General features: G+C 37.0%; 1 protein-coding gene across 1 annotated transcript in view; it reads left to right on the top strand.

Moving 5' to 3' along the window:
- The window catches only part of LOC144067921 (glypican-6-like), a 64,492-nt gene that overhangs the window by 42,191 nt on the left and 4,789 nt on the right, over positions 1 to 17,512 (top strand). Inside the window, 6 exon segments of the mRNA XM_077592010.1 lie at positions 702 to 867; positions 5,301 to 5,431; positions 6,498 to 6,641; positions 7,088 to 7,117; positions 15,415 to 15,545; positions 17,156 to 17,331. Of these exon segments, the coding sequence (XP_077448136.1) occupies positions 702 to 867; positions 5,301 to 5,431; positions 6,498 to 6,641; positions 7,088 to 7,117; positions 15,415 to 15,545; positions 17,156 to 17,331 (778 nt within the window).

Here is a 17,512-nt window from a genome sequence, read left to right as displayed (position 1 = left end):
GTCTCGTTGTGCCCTGTGATTGGCACTATCGAACTATTTTTTTCAATTTATTTGTTCATCAAAGGAGAGTTTATTTGTTTGTTTTGTAATCTGTAAACTAATTTACCACTTGATTGTTAATTATTATCACGAATACACACCTGTAAGTAATGTAGGAACATGCAAAGTATGAAATTACAATTTTTATGCCTTAACTGTCTCACATAATGATGTGTGATGAGTGAATTCCAAGCTTTAGAAAGTAGGATGTGCCTTCCATCTTATGACTGCTGCTTTCTGATGTGTTACCACACTAAAACACACACGAACAGCAGTCTCAGGGGAAGATGCTGGACACAATCTAAAGTCAAGCATGAAGACAGAGGCTGACAGGCCAATTATCAGATGCACTCCCCGTTCTGCACCCCCACCTCTGAGGGGAAACAGATGTGAGAATTCCGTCACTTTTACTCAAGCTATAGCAGAAGCAATTCCGAATAACAAAAGTCACCCCTTTCACAAAAGATTATGATGGGCATAGTTGAAAACTTTGTTGTCACGCTCTTTTATCTAGTGCACCTTTACGTTTCAAACTCTGGCCACGTGACATGTTCGGTGCTTAACAAATGAACTGTTTATGGAATTCTTTCATTAGACGTGACTTAAAATATATACACGGTATATCTCACTCTCTCTTCTTTCTGTATTTGTTGGCTTTGTAGGTGAATGTTGCTCCTGCCTGTGTTAAAGCAATGACCAGGATGCTGTACTGCCCATACTGCCGAAACCTTCCTGGGCTCAAGCCTTGCCAAAACTATTGTCAAAATGTTATGAGAGGCTGTCTCGCAAACCAGGCTGATCTCGATCTTGAATGGACCACTTTTACAGGTAAGAAAACCATTCAATCTGTTTCTCTTGTATGCACTGTTTTGTTCGTTCAAGTGGGCAATGTTACTTTTCAATGTTCAGACTTAGTATCGTTTTTCTAGGAATGAAGTCAGATGTGCTACGTTTGGATCTTCTCTGAAAGCTTTACAGAGGCAAAGCTAAAATTGTATTTGTTCCATCATTCCCTCCTTTTTTTCTGTGTCCAACTGTGCAATAGTGTTTTTCTATTGCATTCACCTGGGCTGAGTGCTGAAAGATGGCTGTGGTCCCCTCTGCTAGAGATTTATAAAGGAGAGCAGATTCTATCCAAACATATTTTCATCACGTTTCCAGCAGTGAGTAATAAACCACTGCAGTTAGGCAGTAAGTAGCTGCTTGCAGAAAGCCTCACTGTTAAACGCATACAAAAGAGACATATTGAATGTTCCCTCCGGATTTCAATTTTTTGCGGCGTGATGCCACATTCCTTTTGTATATCCACATCACACTTGCTGGTTTATTCTTAAATGAGGTGAATTATGGCACAAGACGTGTCTGAGGATTATGTAGTACAATCTACTTCTAAACCACTGGCTGATTTTGTGACATGTCTGTAGTCCAAAAGCCTCCAGACTGCATAGCATGTTCCCTCTGGTGGCATGTCTGATGTCTCAGTTCAACACAGGCCCATGTGTACTGAATGAAATGTCTCTCAGCTTTATGACAACTATTAAAAAGTTAGTGTCTAGTTCTCTTGTGAAGTGGCAAATCCAATGGCGCAAAGGGACGTTGTTCTTGACAGTAATGGGAAAAGCTTCTGCTACAACAGAATTTTAAATCTTGCGAGAGAAGGAAACCCTTAAAATATTTTTGGAAATGTATTGATTTTGATTGTGCTACAAGTCTTGTGAGAACATTTGGTTTTGTTGGTTGGTCTGCTATTGCGTTTTAACACCCTGGCAATACTTAAGGTTAAGTGAGACCAATATTTGTTGTTGTGCTAAAGAATGTATTCATTTCTTATTGAAACAGCATTATTAGTGACCCCATTTTACATAAAAAATGTCCATTGTTACTTAATAAAGTATTTTATTCATTATACTTCAATATGGGGGCCATTGCGCAACAAGATACCAAACTCAATCCAAGAACCAATTATATTACTTGTGCCAAATATGCTTTTTTTTTTTTTAGTTCATGACAGATTAGCTGTTTTTAAATAATGCATTCATTCAAATCATGCTTCATTTTACGCCAGCATGCAGAGAGGTTTTAGTAAAACTTCACATAATTCTGTCATGACTGGATTTGATGCAAGACCCAGATTCAGAGTTTTCTTTGCAAATTAAAATCTGTTTATTAAAGCCTTGGGGTAATAAACACAATGTCACTCCAAGGTGGAAAAAACGCAAAATTAAAACTCCCTCCCACCACCGGTCCAGTGGTTGTTTCGGCTGACTTGAGCGAAGGATCGATTCCTATTCCGTGGCAAAGTGATTGTTAGTGTGGATGGTTGTCCGTCTCTATGTGTGGCATACAACTAACTGGCAACCAGTGAAGTCTGCCTTTCGCCCATTGTCTACTGGAATAGGCTCCAGCACCCCATGACTTTGGCAAGGATAAGTGGTGTTGAAAATCAATGAATGAAAGTTTGACTGGGTAGCAGGTCAGAGGTCCATAGTGCAAATTACGGGATGGTCCTGTTTCCTTGGGAGATCTGGTTTCCTACTGCATAACAAAAAACATGGATGATAGCAATGAGAGTGTAAAAATGTGTCTGGATCTGTTCTGCGATTGGTTAGCGACCACAATGTGTGTAAACTTGAAGGAAACTGGAATTGTTTGCATGTGTGAGTCTGTGTATTATGTGTGCGTGTGTCTGTGCATTCTTGTCCATACAAGACCATCGCTCAACTGCCTTTGTGACGAATATAGCCACCTCTGTATCATGACGGACACATCATTATCATTTGTCTTGTCACCACCTTATCAAAGCATGCTCAGACAGACAAGATGTTTTTTTTCTTGCTCACCACTGTATCAGAAGCAGTTCTATTTCAGACAGACAAACAATGTTGTTGAAAGATGGTTGTCACATGTTGACCAGTATTTGTGTAGGTATAGACAACACACTTGAAATGAGGAAGGGCTCATAAATGTTGGATTTCTCTCTATTGTGATAACATCAATTTTATTTTTTTGAAAGGTTGGTTGGGATTTCATTAAAAAAATGGATCACAATATAACACTACTGCTGAGTAGATTTTTTGTTGTTGTTGTTACAAAGTGCAAGCTTGTACAGCTTAGTACAGGAGAATACAGTACAGGCTTCTACAGAGTATAGAAGAAAAGTCAACAGTCCTTTAGAATTCGAGCCCTTTTTCCTGCCCCGCAGCTTTTAAGAAGAGTTTTGGGTCAGCTTTAAGATTTCTTGGGTAGTATTTTTTTTTGGCATAGCGCTGACCAAAACAACTGCCATCACCTGCTTGACTGCACAAAATAAATGTTCACGGCCACCGTCGTCACAAGCCAGCCTATCCTGCCCCCACGCAAATAGGCACAGCAATTTTGCTCATAAGTTTTCTAGTTAATGAAATTACATATCTTGATATCTCAGTATAAGAATTTGTTTGCTAGGACCATAGTATTCCCATCTTGCATTTTGCTCACACATTATTTTTCCTAATTAAGACAAAGGGTTGTGTTGCCCTCTGTTTAGTCCTTTGACACTATAGTGTAAAGGATCCTCATTGATTTAATTTGTTCATTTCTTTTTAATTGGATGGCTTGCTTCTCGGTGTTACCTTACTGCCCACAACCCCCTAGACCCTGAGAAATGAGACAATGTTTTCTTTTACTTCTTTCAAGCAGGGCTCATGGATAGCTGTGGAAATATAAGTACTGAGAACTTTACTGGGACTTAAAATTAGACGCTATTTAGCAGACGAGCCTTGCACTCAGGTTTTCTATACATTGTACTAAATTCGTTAGTCCGATGGTGTTATTTCATTGTTATGAACATTCATAGTTTCTAGTAGTCAATCACACAAGATTTAAAATTGTATAGTAATCAACTAATGTAGTAACGACCATTGTTATCATTAACATGAACATGATTGTGATGTCACAATAAGCACTATGAGTAAGGTTGACAATATCATTAGTGGATGTCAAATTTAGAAGTTTCGGTAACATTGTTGAATAGCTTCATTATGGAAGATGAATGAAAATATTCTTTCTGCTTGGATGTGCATGATAAAGGTGTTATCTGTCACTTCACAATACAATAGCAATATACTGGCAATTGAAATGTTCATAATTCAGTGACTACATTTACTCTACTACTGAGTCTGCCCCCCAGTTTTTAGATTGCTTGCTTTTATTGGGGTCACAGGTGAGCTTGAGCCCACCAAGATGACTTTGGGCAAGAGGGAGATCATACCCTAGACTGATTACTAGTCAATCACAGGGAGGGTTTAGTAGGTCATTGAGTCTTTCTAAAAGAAAATGACTGCCTCCAGTATAGTTTTGGTTCTTATTGGATTTTCTTGAGGCATTTCAACCATACAATTCAAATGGCTGAATAACACTAGCAGCTAAAAACTTGACTGGACTATGGTCCCCTTCACTGACCTCCAGCCAACTCAAAATCAAACCAAGTATTACATTCGATGTAAAATTGCAGATATAAGTGTCTTCATTGCAAATTTTCTCCGTCAACCTAGGAAGACCAATAAAATATTTTTGAAAAATTACATTCTGGGCATTTAAACACAATTTGTGGTGCAAACCTGGTAAAATCCACAGTTATAAAACATGTAGAAAAAATACTAACTCCCACTTCAATGAAAAGAAAAGTATGAAATTGAATGCTTTGCTTTTAACTTAATTATGTTTTGTGTTGAACTCTAAAATTACCCCAAGGTATGAGTGGGAGTGTCAATGGTTGTCCATTTCATTGTGCCCTACAATTGGCTGGCCACCAATTCAGGGTGTCCTCTGTCTTGTGCCCAAAGTCAGCTGGGATAGTCTCCAGCACCCCCACGACCCTTGTCTGGATAAGCAGTAGATTGAAAAAATGAATGAATGTTTTGTGTTAAATTACATTCATAATGAAAGAACATACGATTTTTTTTTAATTCCAAATATGCTTGTTAAATTTTTTTCCTAAATTATCCGGTATGTGTCTGAGATTAAGGAATATGATGGTGAGACTAACCTCTTTTTTGTTGTTTGCTCTAGTCAGACTTGAAAAGGGCGTATTTTATACCTTTGTTTGCTTTGTTGGGATGATATCATAACTATTAGTTGGGGTGTGAACATTCTGGGGGTTTTGCATGAGCAGTTTTAATGCCTAAACATCAAGGACGAACAGATAAACATGTGCATATAGGCACTTGTTTTAATGTGTCTTTAATTTACTTGCATTTTTATGACTTTTTTTCAAATAACAGATGCTATGTTACTGGTGGCTGAGAGACTACAGGGACCTTTTCACATTGAAACAGTCATTGAGCCTATTGACCTCAAGATCTCAGAGGCAATTACGACCATGCAGGACAACAACAAGATCCTCTCAGTAAAGGTAACTTTGTCAACTTTGTTTTATAGTTACTTTCATTCATTCATTCATCTTCTGTACCACATGGGGGTTGCTCGAGCCAATTTCAGCTCACTCTGGGCGAAAGGCAGACTACACACTAGACTGGTAAATACTTTTATTAAATACTAAATGTGTTTCCCACAATTCATTTCTTGAAAAAAAAATGAAGCAGTTACCGCTCTACTTTACTTTGGAAGGCTAAAATGGTTGCTTACTTGAAGAGAGGAGAAATTCAATTCAAATTTTGAATCAGAAATATCACACATCCCTTTCATTATTTAATCATCTTTAACCTGCAAATGTAAAGTATAGTAAGATATTAAGTTCCTGCTTAAACTCAGTTTGAGTTCCAATTGGTGTTGGAATAGAAAAATTTAAACCTACTAATAAAAAATTCTCTTATCAATAGGTAAATTTTATATGAACTTCAATTCTGTTGTATTTAAGCCAATCTCATGGCTAGATTCATACAGGTCACACAGTATGAATACGATGTCCCATTCTCCCCCATAACACACTGGCTGCAATTTATAACTTTAGCCATTGTCTCTGCACCTGAGGCTACCTTCCTGAAAGGTTGCGCTTGCCTGAAAGATTGCCATGAGATTACCATCTCTCGAAAAATAAAATCATGTTGCATTGTACCTTCATTTCAGTGGCACTGACCTGTGGAAAATCACTTTGTCTCTGTGATCCACAGGATATAAGAATTGTAATCATGATGAAGGATTGATAAATATTAGACAAAAGACAGCTGTAGCCACAACCGCCAAGTAGCTCCACAACACAACTGAACAGGAGGCTGGCAGAGATGCAATAAGAGTTCATAAGTTTAGCTATTTCAATTATTTATTATTTATTTTTATTGTTTTATTTGGGGGGTATTTAGATATGAATACCAGGTAGATATTTTCCACATAAAAATGAACACTGATTAACACCCTGTTAGAATCTTGGGTGTGCAGTTATCATTATTAGTGTCTTTTGCTGACTTGTTTTGGAACTACAAAGTATCATTTCCTAATTAATTTTGTCTCCTTCTGTTTAGTTTTTTCAAAGCTGTGGTCCACCAAAACCGTCAGGAGTAAGCAGGTCTGCACGTGGAATTTCAGACGTGTTTAGTGCTCGTTTCAGACCTTTCCCTCCAGAGGAAAAGCCAACCACAACCACAGAGACAAGCCTGGATCGACTGGTATGTATTAGAGCAAGATCATTTATTTTATTTACTAAATAGTTATAATTTCAAGAATTTTAGAGCTCATACTAAATGATGTTACTTCTGATGCATATGAATATATATATATATATATATATATATATATATATATATATATATATATATATATATATATATATATATATATTCATATGTATGTGTGTGTTCAGCAGGGTGCCCAAATGTTAATTTCTTTTCCTTGATGATATAAACAAATATGCACATTAATATTTTTTTATGGCTGTAGGTCTGTTGATTATTTCACAGTTGTGGTCAGGTTATTCTATTGATTTATTAAGTATCTCCATTTATCATTTAACTTTAAGGGCCACTAACTTGAGTATTTATTTCCATTATTGTCTGTTCAACCAGTGTCCAATTAAATCTTTGTCTTCTTCATTTTCTGCTGCTTTTTCACCTAGAGGGGTGTCTGGATGACAATGCAACACAGTGTAAGACTTCCATTCCTCTTCCTTCCTATTACCTTTATCTAGTCATACTGCATCAATTGAACCATACTGGGTTTGGGACATATTATACGGTATTCCCTCTTTCCCCAGTCTCCCACCGTCCTGGGGTAATTGGGATTAATACCATCACTTCATGACACAACTTTTAAAACTAAAACCTGATTTTTACCATCATATAATGTATAACTGTCAAGATAATACATGTGTAAAAACCCTTGTGAATGAGAATATATGCAAACATTTTTGAGAGTGTAAAGTGTATCAAGCGAATCCAGATCAGATCACTCAAACATGAAATTGAATCAGAATATTAGTTTCTAGTAGTGATGGGTTTAGGAGGCATCACGTAGCAACAATTTTGGGTTTGCTTGAAGTGAGATGATCCAAGTATGGTAGTGAGTCAAGGGCCATTAATGCTGGTGTCCTACATTAACATGACATATGAGGCCTTTCTCTGTGGGGTTTGCATGTTATTCTAATTCTTGCTTGGACTTTCATCCAGTTGTTCCGTATTCCCCTCCACCAAATACTGTACATGTAAGGCCAGTGCATACAGTTCCATTTACCAATGCTGCCTGTCGGACACTGGTTCACACACAGTATTAACGCTATCAGAACACCTCATATATTAAATGTCCCATGTGAATAAGGTCAGCCATAAGCAAGGTTCTAACCGTGTACTGTAAATCTAAGATTGCCAATTTGAGCTTGCACCACGACATAATTTGAGAATATTGATGAAGTTTTTTACCCTTAGGTTTGTTCTCAGTTTCTTCATTTTTTTTCAGATTTTGCAGATGATTATCTTAAAATCCTTGGTGTTCATGTTTAATTGATTTATAGTTAGAATTTAGTCCTTTTGTCATATGTTACGTAGATCCATTCCGACAGCAACATTCAACAGTTTTGAATGGTTTAATGGTAAAAATTCGATATAATATCCATCATCATGTTCTCAGTAGTCTATAATCTCTTTAAGATAACAATCATTATGTTGTCATTTGGAGCACTCCTGCAATAGAGACACGCTGTTGGAGCCCATTCTGTGAGAAAACCTCACTCGATGCCTGATGAGACACAAAGTAATACGCATTTAGCTTGTCAAATCTCAAATGTTTCAACCAACATTTTTGAAAGTGGGGCCATTGATGTTAGTCCAATGCAATACTCCACCACATGTTTCCATGGTTTCACTGGAGGGAAATAGAATTTTCACTCTCATACACTGTTGCATGCACAGCGCCACACAAAGAATCAAATGACACACTTGCAGGCAGGGTGAGATTTGAGTGTTTGACTACTCTGACGGTAAACCACCAGCCATCTAACAGACTCAATTTTCTTTTGTAGTGAAATTTAGAAATGTAGGTTCTGTGGTTCAGATTGTGCCACTGAAACCACCATAATGATTAGTTGCAAAATCACTTATTGATCATCTATGTAACCTCAGTCCTTCAGTTTTGCGGCTATAATGATTATTATAAATTAATCTCTTTTTTTTAGTCTCTAAAAGCCGGTTTAATGAGAGGATATTTTCTGTTCTAAAAGTTAAGGTCAGGGATTTTTATATGTTTTGTCCACTTGAGGAGAATTTTACACATTCTTTTTTTTCCAGTTCTTATCGGAATATCTTAAAAAGAACGATCTGTTCATCCTATTAGACAAAATTCCAATAGAATTCCAAACAAATGAGCAATGCATTTTTCTCGTGTCAAAATGTAAGTTTTTTATTTTTAAAGGTGTGGGGGTTTGTTGTGCATTGTCTGCATTTTCTGAGACTGAATTGCTTTATACCCAGACAGTCAAATGAAGACAAAATACTACAGGTGTGTAGACACCAATTATAGTGAACCTCTTCATTGTCGGGGACAGCATTATTTGTCAATGTCTCGAGTCCTTGTGGGTTTACTGTATAGTTTGAAAAGCACTCAAGTTTGTTTGCTCAAAGTATAAAAACAAGAGCTGATGCTGTTCAGTCATATTTATAGAGTTATTCCATAGGACTTCAGACTGATTTTATGTTGACAAGATCATAAAATTCTGACTGAGTTGGCACAAAAGGCCCCTAATGGATTTCCTGTCTCATCTGCTCAAGCTTAAAGGCTATCAGTGACTGTTGTTCCCACCTTCTCTTGTCATTTTTTTGTAGCTCCTGCCTCAGCTTTCAAAAACTCCCCAGAAAAACAAACTTAAAATGTAAAGAAAGGAAACTATCATTTGTTGTTGGAATAGGCTGCTGCAATTTTTCTCCCTTCAAATCGCTTTCCTCGTTGCATTGTACAAAGAGCTTTTCTTCAATTGAGAAGCAATAATATACACGTTTGAAAAAAAAGATTTTTTTTGAAAACAGAACTTTTCTTTTTCTGGTACCAAGAGATAACAGATTATCTTAACATAATAGTGTTTACCAAACAATTTCAGGATTAGAGCTGAGTCTATTTTAGGCATCATTTTTGTGGGTATCACTGTGAGGTTGACTTTGCATTTTTCATTAGGAAAACAAAGGGAAGCACTGATCGTACCTTCACCAATACACTGACTGGTAATTAAGAACCCAGGCAAGAAAGGTAGACTTGAGAGCATTGCCAATGAATAATTTGTATTTTTCTTTCTATATTGTATTACAATAGACCTTTGCATTCTCAGATTTGTAGCATTCAATTACAATTGTGATGTAATCCAACTTTATACAAATGTTCCAAACCATATACACTGGTGAGGTTGTTCTTTTTTAATGATTATTCACCAAACCCGAATGATTGGTCTATCTTCGTTGCTCTACTCCTTCTTGGACGACAATGATATCAATGATATCCGAGGTCTTCCTCATTTGCTGTACGCATTAATGACTCTTGATAGAGAGTTAAATATCCTGCTTTTCATTGTAGAGAGCTCTGTGGTAAATAAATATTGATAATCAACATATTCATAAAGGCAGTGTAATTTGATCATTGACTAGTTTGAATATTTCAATATTTGAATGATTGTTTCTCTGTAACAAAGTGCACATTTTACATCATCTAAACTGCGAATTATGCAAGCTAGTTGAACCAGGTGACACCGTGATCAAACAAATCCTATTTGGGCCACAATTTGAGACAGTGAATTACCCAAGGTCATTGCACAAAAAAAGGAATTCTATAATGCCATGAGATTAACAACATACACAAGGCTTTCCCTTCCTGTCACTTTCATGTATTTTTTTCTTCTTCTTCCAAATACAACTTCATTACATTTATGCCTTTTACTTTGGTCTAAAATCCTTCTTTCTTCTCTGATGCAATTTGTTCTTAGTGTCGGTGGCTATATACAATTTGAGGGCTTCAAATACTTTTCATCATCTCCTCAGCAAAACAATGTGTAATATTCACTGAGGTTATATTTATGTGCCCCCCAAAACGCAACACTTTCCCCTGAATGGCCTCAGGGTCACTCCTTCTGCTTGGAAAAGTCAGAGCGGTTTTACAAGGGATCTTGAATTTTGTCAGTCTTGTACCAAAAAACTCACATTCTGAATCTTATCTGCAGTCGTGCTGAATCAAATAATAATATTTAAGTCTGTTAACAGCGACCAAAAGAAGGTCCAGTATTCATTCATTCATCTTCCATACCGCGCATCCTTGTAAGGCAGGGGTCTCAAACTTGCGGCCCGCGGGCCAACTGCGGCCCGCGGGACGATAATTTGCGGCCCCCGTCTTAATATGAAAGATCGATTTTTTTTTTTTTTTTTTTTTTTTTTTTTTTTTTTTTTTTTTTTTTTTTTTTTTTTTTTTTTTTTTTTTTTTACCCCTTTCACCATGGTGGCGCCGTTTAAGTGGCAGCCAGTGGCAGTAGCTCTGTCCACTCATGTTTTTCTTGTTTTACAGCATGTATCAGTGCTTTTCTTGTGGAAATCCTGATGCGGCCCAGTCTCACCCAGACTCGGCCTCTAGCGGCCCCCAGGTAAATTGAGTTCGAGACCCCTGTTGTAAGGGTTGCCAGAGCCTATCCCAGCTGATTTTGGGCAAAAGGCGGATTACACCCTAGTCGGCAGTCAGCCGTAGGGCACACAGAGAGACAGACGACCATTCGTATTCACAATCATACCACTGAACTCGGGAATCGACCCCGTGCCTGCCCGCACTGAAATCAAGCGAGTGAACCACTACACTATCAGGCAGCAGGTCAAGTAATAATGTACCTTTGTTGTTGGCATGTACATGCAAGGAAAGAAACCTTGAAATAAAAAGATTTTTAGGAGTCAAAATGAAAGATACTGAATTTAAGAGGCTCATCAATACATATATTGAACAAAAGAAAAGATGGTCTACTCTTAAATCAGCCTTTTCTGTACTTGTATAATGCATATAACTGTTAAATGAAGATACAACATATTGCTTTCCTTATATAAAGAATAATAAATAAAAATAAACTATCTTGGCACACTGAACCCTTTGGGCATTTCAGCATGCGTCAGTGTCTAGCAACTCAATCTTGAAAAAAAAGAGCATTTGATTTCTCATCTGGCAAATCTTTTAGCGCTTTGCAATTTAGACAAAGACAATAAGATTGCATCATGCCGAGCAACTCTGACCAAATTTAACAACCTGCTACTTTCGGATTGGAAAAAATGCAGTCTGAATTTGATCTAGTGCTATATATAGTTATTGAAGTTAAGTTTATTTGATGGTATTGCGTCGAAAAATTGCTTTATAGCTTTTGTTTCTTTATACCATTCGAAAGCAGGACTGCCTAGGGACAGATTCAATATTGACTGGGTCGAATTTTCTGTTGTGTATTTATTGTGCTGTTTGTTGTTTCTTATACCGTGCACATAAATGTCAGGTTTAATTAGTTGTTGTTGTTTTTTTAAATGGCAAGAAATCAAAGCCCAGAATAGGTTGTGTAAAATAAAGGATTTTATTTGGAATAATCACAGACGACTGTTATCCCCCATGACCATAGTGAGGATAAAGCGATTTACTAAATGAATGAATGAATGACTGTTGCCAGTCTAGGTTGTAGTCTGTCTTTTGCCTCACGACTGCTGGGATCGGTTCCAGCAACCCCTGCAATACTTATGAGGATACGCGGTACGGAAGATGAATGAATGAATATTCGGAATACGCTGATTATTGCTTGGAGTAAATCTCTTGGTGTCAATGTAATGGTCAGAGTCTTAGATATTTATTTCCATAGATGATATACTTGGCACTTCGCTTCTGTCATATCATAGGATGAACCTCTCCCAATGGCCAGAGTATACGACAGAAACACACACACACACACACACACACACACACACACGCACATTTACTGAAAGTATTGATACCCCTATATTCATTGTCAAAAAACACACTTGTAACATTTTTTCATTTAATCTTCTGAACCACTTTATCCTCGGTAGGGTTGCGGGTTAGGGTTCGGGTTCAGGTTAGGGTTAGGGTCAAACAACCATTCACGCTCACACTCATACCTAGGGACAATTTAGAGTGTCCGATCTGCCTACCATGCATGTCTTTGGAATGTGGGAGGAAACCGGAGTTCCTGGAAAAAACCCATGCAGGCCCGGCGAGAACATGCAAACTCCACACAGGTGGACCGACCTGGATTTGAACCCAGGATTCCCACTGTGAGGTCAGCGCGCTAACCACTTAGCCGCCGGGATGCCCCACTTGTAGCACATTTTTTTAATTTAAAAAGAAACCTGGACAGTAATCAATGAAAGGCATCGATTTGTTTTTCATTCCAGTCTACCAGAATTATTTGAAAAACCGACCCACAACCGTTGTCTGAGTAAGGCATTACAGTATCTCCTCCATGGTTTCATAGTGCGGGCAACTGTGACCAGAATGTATTTAACAGAGTGGCACTGACAAAAAATAAAATTAAATGAATTTAAAGAAAAGAGTGAAATTGGAATTTGACACACCGATGACATGCCACAAAGCCTCTGGGAAAATGTGCTATGTTGGTTGTTGCTCCATGTAGTTCAATGTTTGATTGAGCCCAAGAAGCAATTCAGAGATTGTATCTATATCACTCATCTCAATCTTCCCCGGAAACATTGTTTGGTTTATTTTGAGTGTCGAAGTACTGTGACATTGAGAAATATTCATCTGCAGCTAAATTGGATTCAGCAGCACCAATTTAATGAAACATGTTTTCTGTATGGAATGAAAATGTATAAACCAATCACGTATGAATTATTTTCAAAAGCAACACAGCCAAATGTTTTATTTATTTTTGCTAAATAAATCTGATTGTGTAAAACACTGCCAAATTTGCCCACAAATATTGTATATGCCTCATTCATATAGAGATCTCTTTTTGGAATTAATTCAATTGTGGCTTGTGAAAACACATTGTAACACTTTCGAGGTCCAGCAACAGTTCTCTATGAGGCAACCTTCTAAGAAGGAAAGGAAATAAAAGTCCCCTCAAACCACAAGAACATAAAAGAGACATCTCTGGAGAATAAATTCAAAGTGGGAGCTCTCCTCTAGCTAGCTCTGAGTGTAGTGCAAGCATGAAATGAACAGAAATGTGGAACAATTGCTAAAAATACAAATGTAATAGGATTATATTTCTGCATAAAAAATATTTTCAATACGATGCTCATAAACTAAACCCAGAAAAGTGTACTCAATACAATACTAACTGTGAGAAGTGAATAGAAACATGCAATTTCAGCATATTATTATCATTTTGGACTTGTTATTTAGAGACCCATTTCTGTGGACAAGTTCATTCAAAAGAATGCCAATTTAAAATACTATTGAAATAACCCATTATTTCAAATTAGCTTTATCAAAACATCTAAAGTAGTTAAAAACTTAGTAGTAAAATTAGAAATGATGAACAATTACAGTGTCTTTTTCATGGCTATATTTATAGATGATGATTAAAAAGAGAATTGCTCTACATAATACAATAAATAATTGCAAGAAACATAGTTAAAGCATTGTCTTTTAACAAGTAACCAGTCTTGATGGGCTAGGCTTGAGCTCAAACTCACACTGCAAGTGTTTCTAGAGAACATGTATGGGCCTGAATCTAAATTGCTATAGCACGCAAGTAAAATTACATTGAACTGAGCTTTTTTCCATTTCAATTTAACCTCATTTATTTTTGTGTATGACATGATGATTTGCTATCAAATACAGTGGGAGGTACTCCAACTGCCAATGCGACTAAAAACTATTACTACACAAATAAACCGTTTTTTTTTGTTGAAAATCTAATTTTGGTATTTTTGTTTGGAAAAGCAGCTTGTGGAAAACAACTCTCGTACTGGATCTTGTTCAATTGCTATAGCTTTAGAAATTGGTGAACCGATAAACTTGTGTTCTCTCTTATCATGATATCACACACAATGGTAACAACATCTGTTCGTGATGAGCCCCCACGTTTTTTCCCGCCTGTTTGCTTTTCACCCACTCAAACTTCATGCTGAGTCCAGATGGAATCAGTCACGGGTGACCACTTATTCCAAATATTCAAGCCAAAAAACATTTTATCCGTTGTATGGATCAAAGACAAACACAATATGGATGCAAGTAGAGGCCTGTGAAGAAAACAAAATGCAAATTGTTTTGATATAATAAATATTAATAGTGGTGCAAGTTCAAAAATTGCTTGGTGTGAATATAACTATTTGTGAGTATCCTCTTTTAGAAATGCCACGGTTCATTTTTATATAATGTATTTAGCATTGTTCTTTAAGCCATTAGTTATATAATCTTTATACAGTAGACCTAACATGTTTTTATTGCTGCACACTTTTATTTCTGGTCCCCATCTTCTGGCACACTTTGGTGAAAAGTCGTGTTGGATTGAGTTTAAGTTGCTTGTAGGGTACTATAATATAGCTTTTTCACCATGCCACAGTGGAAAAGGGAGGGGGACAGACTGCCTATAACAAACAATGAAACTATGTATTATCTAGTCAATCAAGTGGTTGGTGGTTATGCCTGCTCATTTTTGATTCCGTCCCTGTACTGACAGCTTACTGTGTTGTAAAGCTTTGTGTACCAAAAGACTGTAATGATAGGTCTCCCTCCTTTGACTGACAAAAACCATTTTATTCTCATACTGTGTATGACACAGGATGCTGTATCTTCTTGATGGTGATTGGTTGTCATGACACAAGACAAACATTTTTTTTTCATGAATTCAAGTTAACAGTGAATGTTTCAGATGTTCTAGTTTATTTTTGTGACTTTTGAGTGTTTAAAATGTCTCATCCTCCAGCCTTGAACTATGCTAATGTTTCCTGTGCTTTCTTTGGCCTGTGGCAGGTAATTGACATCAAAGAGAAATTTCAGATATCCAAAAGGTTCTGGTCTAATCTACCAGATGATATCTGCGCCGATGTCAAATTGACAGAGTCTGATGAAGAGCAGTGTTGGAATAGCCACACCAAGGGCAGGTGAGGATTTTTTTTTTTAAATTTACTTCAAAGATTTATTTCAGTGATTGATTTCCACCGTAATTAGCACATCCCCTTTCTTCTACCATTTGCCAATTCTAAAAAATATAACTCACAGTTTGAACAGTAAGAAAATTGAAACTTTTAGAACTGCTTTGATATCAATCGTACTCTTCATTTTCACTCTCCTTTTTAAAAAAAAATCCCAGCCTAATAGCTGTCTTGTTGCTTGAATGGAACAGAGAAAAAATATAGTCTGGTTGCAGGAAGATTTAATCGTGTCTGCATTGAGTTTTACTGGCTGGGTGTACTGGAATAAATGAGGGGCTGCCTGGACGTGATTCAGGTTTAACCCCAACACGCACTGGCCAAATGTGTGTTCCGCACATACGTAAATAAGGCACTCTCACAGATAATATTAAATGGTCGCCGGTCACTCACACGGCATTTACAGAGACAGACAAGCATTGGAATCCACATACTGCTTGACAAAATAAAAATAAAATAAAAAATAGACTTTGACAAACACTAGGGTGGCGCCCTAGCGCTCTCTGTTGATGAATTTCCACTTCTTATAACCATAGTAAAATAGGCCAGCTGTCCGGCCTTTGTACTTTGGGATTAAAGTCACAACAGTGTGTTACTAGAATAACACTTACTTTTTAAGTGCTTGTATGGGGAACTGCTTTAAGCACAAGGTTATAATGCCTTGAAGAGTGTGGATTCATTACTACCACTACCATGTGGCGATCAATGGACTGTATAGAAGATTATGCTGGCTTTTTTGACAGCAAACCAGAGAGACGTAATGAATAACTCCAGCACACCAATCCCCTTTGTCCCTTCGTAAATAACAAAATGACAGATGGTACATTAAAAGATGTTACTAATTCCTTTGCTGGTGCCAGGACTTTTTTAAACACCACTCTAACTTTAGAGCTAAAATCATTTGCTCGTCAACAGTAAAAGAGCATCCTCATGACAGGACCATTAATAATAAAAGTATTTTTTGTCACAATGAAGGTGTTTGTGATTTTTAGGTTGGTTTTTATTTTTTTATGCAAAAGAATACACCCACAGTATGTATGAATCATGACGGTATCTATTGCAGAACATATTATATGATTCCCTCCCTTCTTAAACCAAAATGAGGGCTAAGGGTGTCGAGGCAAGACGACAAACGAGCAAGAGCATCCTGCATTTCATTCCAACCAATACAGCGGATACAGTTTAATCAATGAATTTCATAGTGAAACAATGACTGAAATCAACTGATTACATTTCTGGGAGATCAGATTACTGAAACAGTGGTCGCCTCTTTGGTTAGAAGGAAAACCTGGTCATTTATGGAATTGGTTTCACACTATTTATTTAGACTACAGATACTTGTTTTTATATTATTAATGTTGTTAGTGCAAAATAGGTAGAGATGCCGCAGAATAAAAATACCCTAATGAGCATTTTGTTTCTTAAACAGTAATTTTTGGCAAAAACTTAAACAATTCTAGTCAGTCGTTGACTTGAGATGTGTCGTAATGTCCAATAATGGTCATTCAACTTAAGGTGGTGGCTAACCAAAAATAATAGCTGTTGTTTGTTATTTTATCCAGATATTTCCCAGAAGTGGTGAAAGAGGGACTAACCAACCAGGTGAACAATCCCGAAGTGACCTTGGACATCTCCCGGCCAGACACATTAATTCGACAACAAATAATGGCTCTGAGAGTCATGTCCAATAAACTGAAAAATGCATATAATGGAAATGATATCTACTTCCAAGATTCCAGTAAGTTTTGTTGAGTATCTAGTTTATTTTTATAGACAGTATATGTATACGCTATAGACATATACTGCATATAATCTTTTATGTGTGTAAGAGGGCCACAACCCTGCTGAGAATAAGTGAATAGGAATGAATGAATATTTTGGTGAAAGAACAATGTGTTTGGATTGGTTTGAGGTGAAGA

The sequence above is a fragment of the Stigmatopora argus genome, chromosome 2 (assembly GCF_051989625.1).
Source record: "Stigmatopora argus isolate UIUO_Sarg chromosome 2, RoL_Sarg_1.0, whole genome shotgun sequence".
Taxonomy (NCBI): domain Eukaryota; kingdom Metazoa; phylum Chordata; class Actinopteri; order Syngnathiformes; family Syngnathidae; genus Stigmatopora; species Stigmatopora argus.
This window is presented reverse-complemented; position numbering and strand designations above follow the sequence as displayed.